This window comes from Bidens hawaiensis, unplaced genomic scaffold (assembly GCF_021521415.1).
Source record: "Bidens hawaiensis isolate Kalapana, Puna unplaced genomic scaffold, B.hawaiensis_p1.1 tig00041920_1, whole genome shotgun sequence".
Taxonomy (NCBI): domain Eukaryota; kingdom Viridiplantae; phylum Streptophyta; class Magnoliopsida; order Asterales; family Asteraceae; genus Bidens; species Bidens hawaiensis.
Genome location: NW_027505753.1, coordinates 25,652 through 31,950, shown reverse-complemented (window position 1 = coordinate 31,950; position 6,299 = coordinate 25,652). Strand labels below are relative to the sequence as shown.

General features: G+C 35.0%; 1 protein-coding gene across 1 annotated transcript; it reads left to right on the top strand.

Moving 5' to 3' along the window:
- Positions 1-564: 564 nt before the first annotated feature.
- On the top strand, positions 565-4,373 carry LOC143615155 (pectate lyase-like). Its single transcript, XM_077088361.1, has 4 exons — positions 565-630; positions 2,947-3,812; positions 3,910-4,048; positions 4,150-4,373. Exons 1-4 carry the CDS (start codon positions 565-567, stop codon positions 4,369-4,371), a joined length of 1,293 nt encoding a protein of 430 aa, XP_076944476.1. The 3' UTR covers positions 4,372-4,373.
- The last annotated feature ends 1,926 nt before the right edge of the window (positions 4,374-6,299 follow it).

Genomic DNA, 6,299 nt, shown 5'->3' with positions numbered 1-6,299 from the left:
ACGAATAGTCGAACGGAACGATTTCTTCACTCGTGTGATAATCCCGAACCACACAAACACGAGCAAAAGCTCTGATACCAATTGTAGGTTCCCAGCCGGATCTACACGGAAATATCTCGTATTACGTAGGTGCGGAATCCCTACGTAAGACGATACGAGTGTTAGACGCGATATACGTTAATACCAAGCACAAAGACACGTTACAATACTCAAAAGACACGTTGTATTGCAACCTTAACACGTGATAGCCAAATCACAATTACACGTACTGAACCACCGTTTTAAAAAATAAGCCGTAGCTATACATATATATCATTCGACAACTTCGCCTAACATGCTAGGCGATGTTGTCAATAACTTCGCTTGTTCCACAAGTTCGCTTATACCAAGCGAACTTGTGAGACAAGTTATCTAAAACACATAAACAAATCCAACTAACACGATTACAGACACTAGATACTGAACTACTGACATCATGCACCAACAACTTAGTGAAAGGTGTAGTCATTGAAAGTGGATTTGTTTTTTTTTATAAATGAGGCTTTCATTAAACGGTTAATCACTATGGGGCTTTGTTTTAGTTTAATCACATGTGGGTATTTCTCAGTTACCAGTGACAAAATAAGATGTGTAAGTTGCTTTTTAGAAAATGCAAACAAATGTGTCATAGAATATATTATTTCATCACCAAGAGTGATGAATTAACTAAGGCTTAGGATCCTCCCACACAACTTAAGATCCTCACACATCATTTTTTTTCCTACACGACTCGTATAGGGCTATACGGTTGTATAACACCTGAATCGTGTCAGTTTGTGTATGATGTTGTTGATAATCGTTTATAGTGCCTCGTATAGACCTATACAGGTCGTATAAGCCTATATGGGTCGTATAGGTATATACGGGCCCGTATAGACAATTTTTTGAAAAAACTTTTTGATGACCATATATTTAATATATGTGATTTATGACTTTCACATCATATGTAGCCTTCATCGTGTAGAATATTTTTTTGATGACCATATATTTAATATATATGATGTATGACTTTAACATTATACGTCATCCAGATATATTATCTGACTTGCATCATATTTTTTTAATCAGTTTTAACCGTTCTCTTTTTCGACCCTTTCATTTGTTGTTTCACAATTATGTTTTATATTGAAAAGTTGAATGATATGATATGTTCTAATAAAATAAACTGTCTATTAATATTTACATATCACGCTTGGCTAAGTAATTTGTAGTGTACCCTAAGAACATTCGTTTAAGTTTATATTATGTTGCGCTTTATAATAGTCCATACAGGCTCGTATATTCGTTTTTCGGCAACGATTAATAGTAGTCAAAAGGCGGTCCGAATTTTTTTGCAGATATTTTCTATACAGTCGTATAGCCCAATACGACCGTATAGGTTTTATGGTTTGTCAAGGAGCATTACGAGACATTTAATGCCTATACAACTCTTCGACTCATATAAGGGTATACGGTCGTATAGGCTGCAAAAAGCTGTTTTTTCTCCCCACCAGTCATTCGTATCCTATACGGTCCGTATAGGCCTATACTGTTAAACCTTAGACAAGTGAATCAAGAACACCAAACACGATTTTGCATAAAACGTTTATGCGACTCTTTTCATTAATAAGAAAAAGAACAAAATATTTATGACTCTTCTGTACTCTTCTCTACTCTACTAGAAATAAACCTTTTGATGGGTTTATATAACACCCACAATTCTAATCCTACTCAAACTAGAAATCACAATTAAACTAGACTTCTAATTTATTTAATAATAAGTAAAAGATAATTATGACACCAAGTTATTCAACTTGGTCCTTTAACTTTGGATCTCCACCAAACCGCCCCCCTGAGATCTTCCATACCACCCTTATACTTTTCGTATTAACCATTCGGGTCCTTTAAATTGGTGTTGCTTCAAGTTTTACATATACAAGCCGTATAGACATGTGAGGTTGCATTCTCTTAAAAGAGACTTCACATTTTATTTCGTCACCAGTACCTGAGAAAGGCTCTCTAGTAAAACCCATGGTGATCAACCCTTTGAAAAACCCTTCTCTTAAAAAAATATTCCTGGAAGTGTGAAATTATCTCAACAATAGATTATAGATGGTTGTTTATACTTTACATGATTATATCTGTTGCTAATCAGGCTTGTCCGCCTATTTTGGAAAAAAAAGTTGACTTTTGTTTCCATCTTATCCGAGTCAGAAATTTAATTGCCACCTATATGACGTTGATTCTTCCTTTGGATACGTCATTATTGAAAGAATATATTCACGTTTCTCTATTGTTTTTTCTAAATATAGTATTATATAAAACAAAAACAATCTTAACAAGTAGCTAAAATATAAAACAGAATATAACGAATACAATAGAGTTATAGAAGGATCTTAACTTGATCCTAGAACGTTACATTTTGACCCCTACTGCTATACAACAAGAACGAGAATCTTTGTCTTTTGTTTTAAATCCAAAGTTTACGTGCTACCTGATTCCTATTAAAGTTTTCTTCCGCTCGGACCGGTCCAATCGATTTTCTTTCACCACACCATACAATGATCCTCCCTCTCAGCTACAACGATCTAAATATTTTATATATCATGAGAGTTTAATTTCTATTTAACTCGTCACAATATAATATATAAATAAATAAAATATATAAACATTGACCAGAAAACTGTTGAAAAAGCTTAAACACTAACCGAATAAACGACCTACAATGAGAACTCCAAGAAAATATTAAGGTTTTTAACCCCAAGTTACACGTGGTTCTCCAATACCAGACTAATTACGCCATTTATCACGGCACCATTATTACTATTTAAACACCCTTCATACGCTCATTAATATCACCCCTTCACAATCTTTTCTTCCCAATTTGACGCTTCAGGTCTGACTTAAAAACACTGTTCTTAACAACAGGGTAAAACGTCTTTGAAAACGGCCAACACATTTCTTCCATTAATCCTCTTGCTTTCTTCACTAGCAATTGTCACTTCATCACCACCTAATCAAACCCCCGATTTCGTCGTTGACGAAGTTCATCGTAGCATCAACGCCTCCCGGAGAAACTTGGGGTATCTCTCCTGTGCCACTGGCAACCCCATTGACGACTGCTGGCGGTGTGATCCCAAGTGGGAAACTAATCGCCAACGGTTAGCTGATTGCGCGATCGGGTTCGGAAAGAACGCGATTGGGGACGAAAATGGGCGAATATACGTTGTTACCGATCCCGGGAATGATGATCCAGTGAACCCGATTCCCGGGACACTTAGACATGCGGTTATTCAAGATGAACCGTTATGGATCATATTTAAACGTGACATGGTTATACAATTACGTCAAGAACTTGTTATGAACTCGTTTAAAACCATAGATGGAAGGGGTGTTAATGTTCATATTGCTAATGGTCCATGCATAACTATTCATGATGTTAATAATATTATCATACATGGCATTCACATACATGATTGTCAGCAGGCTGGTAATGGTATTATTAGAAACTCACCTCATCATGCAGGGCACTGGGATCAATCCAACGGTGATGGGATCTCGATTCTGGCTAGCAAACATGTGTGGATTGATCATTGTTCGTTGTCGAATTGCCATGATGGGCTCATTGATGTCATACATGGGTCCACCGCGATCACGATATCCAACAATTACATGACTCATCATGATAAAGTCATGTTGTTGGGACATAGTGATAGTTTTACACAAGATAAAGATATGCAAGTCACCATTGCTTTTAACCATTTTGGTGAAGGTCTTGTTCAAAGAATGCCAAGGTAAAAGTTACCAAATAATTGCTTTAGTCTATAAGTTACTTAATTAATTAAGCACTTGGTAGTTAAGTTTTTGACTTTTGAATGTGAAATATTGTAGATGTAGACATGGGTATTTCCATGTGGTTAATAATGATTATACTCATTGGGAGATGTATGCAATTGGAGGTAGTGCATCACCTACCATTTATAGCCAAGGCAATATATTTTTGGCACCTAATACAAGATTTGACAAGGAGGTATGCAAGCAAGCATGATGCATGCAAATAAGTGATTTTTGTTTACAAGTTTTGTATATTTCAAATAGAGAATTAAACCGCGGATTAATGTATATGTATAGGTGACGAAGCATGAAAATGCACCCGAAAGTGAATGGAAGAACTGGAATTGGAGATCGGAAGGGGACTTGATGTTAAACGGTGCATATTTCAGGGAATCCGGTAGAGGTGCCGCCTCATCGTTTGCAAGAGCTTCAAGTTTAAGTGGCAGGCCATCGACGTTAGTTGGGGCCATGACGCAGAGCGCCGGTGCACTCGTTTGCAGAAAAGGGTCTCATTGTTGATCATGGATAAATCATATATAACAGTATTACATTTTGAGTTTCTTGGATGCTTTTTGTTGTATGTTGTTCTTGATTTCACTAAGAAGACAACCTTTGTGCCTGGTTGCATATGAACTAAGATGAGTTAATCCATATGTATTGAAAAATTAAGTGCATAAGAGTTGACCATAATTTGAATATCTGTCATTTAGGAAAAATATAAGATTAATCCAAAACAATAACTAGCTTATAAATGTTACACGGATCATGTTTGAGAGTTGACGTAAACATGAAAAATCATGCCAGTCACATGAACTTAGGCACAACGCCAACCTTCTTGAGTTGACATGAACACGACCTTTTAAACCTGAAAAATTGTTTTAATTTGTTTTTCTTGTAGCTTAGAACTAAAAATCTATCACAAAAATACTAATATATGTGTATAAAACATTTATGCTTAAAGTGGCTAGTCTTGTTAACGTTACGATGTAAAGCACTTTTTTAGAATAAAAAAAATAAACAAGTCTATTCATAAATTTAACAAGTCTAACTTGAACGCGACCCATTTAGCTAAATTGATTCACATATTCAAATGTGATAACACAAGAGAGTCCAATGTTGGACCAAGTAGGAAGATGCCTAATGTTTGAAACAACCTAGTTATGCATAAAACCCGATCCAAATGTCTACAATATATATAAGAAAACTCAGTTATAATACTTTGTCTAGTTATAAGTAGACCATCCAAATGTTTGTCTTCCTCTAATAGAAAGTGGTGGTGAAGTAGAGCTATTGGGCCGTCAATCATGGGTGGATAGGAGAAACAATCGCTTTCAGCAATTCAATTCAGCCTGTCATATACTACCCCCGTCCTGAGAAAAAAATAAATAACTTTAATACTTATCTCTTATTTAAGGTGCGGGTTCAAAAAAAACCAAAAAAACTATCATGTCTATTACATGTAAAGAGATAAAAAATTTGTTTTCACATGTAAAAAGCACATATTTACATAATCTTTTGAGTAAACTGCGGTTTTCGTCGCTGTGGTTTGTCTAAATCTGCAATTTTAGTCAAATAGTTCAAATTTACGATTTCCGTTCATGTGGTTTCATTTCATTTTCAATTAAACCCGACTACACTAACCTCGTTAAGCCTTATCGGTAAACCCATCAGCATGCTCATCACGTGAGGGGCAGTTTTGTCTTTTTTTCTCCCAAATAATCCTCACTCATAATTCGCAAGCCTCCTCACGTGAGGGGTTGGGGTGTATTTGGGAAAAAGGACAAAATTGCCCTCACGTGATAAGCACGCTGATGAGTTTAACGACCAGACTTAACGGGGTTAGTGTGAGCCGGGTTTAATTGCAAGTAAAATGAAACCACATGGACAAAAATCGCAAATTTGAAATATTTTTTTGAACTTTTACATATAAACACATGTAAAAGACGTTTTTAATAAAAAAAGTTTTTTATTTAAAAAAACAGTTAAAAAAAAGGTAAAACATAATATTTTTTACAAAATTAAATTTTTTTTATTCAGATGTTAAAACTAATTTTTTATAAGTGAAATCAAGTTTTATATTATTTTTTTACATGTAAAAGGACATGCTTCCCTAGTTCTCCAATTTTTGTTGAATTTCATTTAATATCCAATGTTTATTAAAATTAGAAACCTAAAAGTTATTTAAAAGTGAAATAATTTGTATAAAATCTTGTAAATTGTAATATATAAAGTGGAATATTTACCAAAATTGGGTTCCTATGTAGATGATATACATATTTACATCCTAATATGAAAATTTTTAAATCGTTCTATCATCTACGACAATCGAATTTTGAAGAGAAATAGACCTGCAAGAGCTTCAACGCCAGCGGCGATAGCAGCCTTCAAGATATCAGCAGCGTCATGCCCTCGAATTTCATCATCGGTATCTTCTTCATATGTTGGTG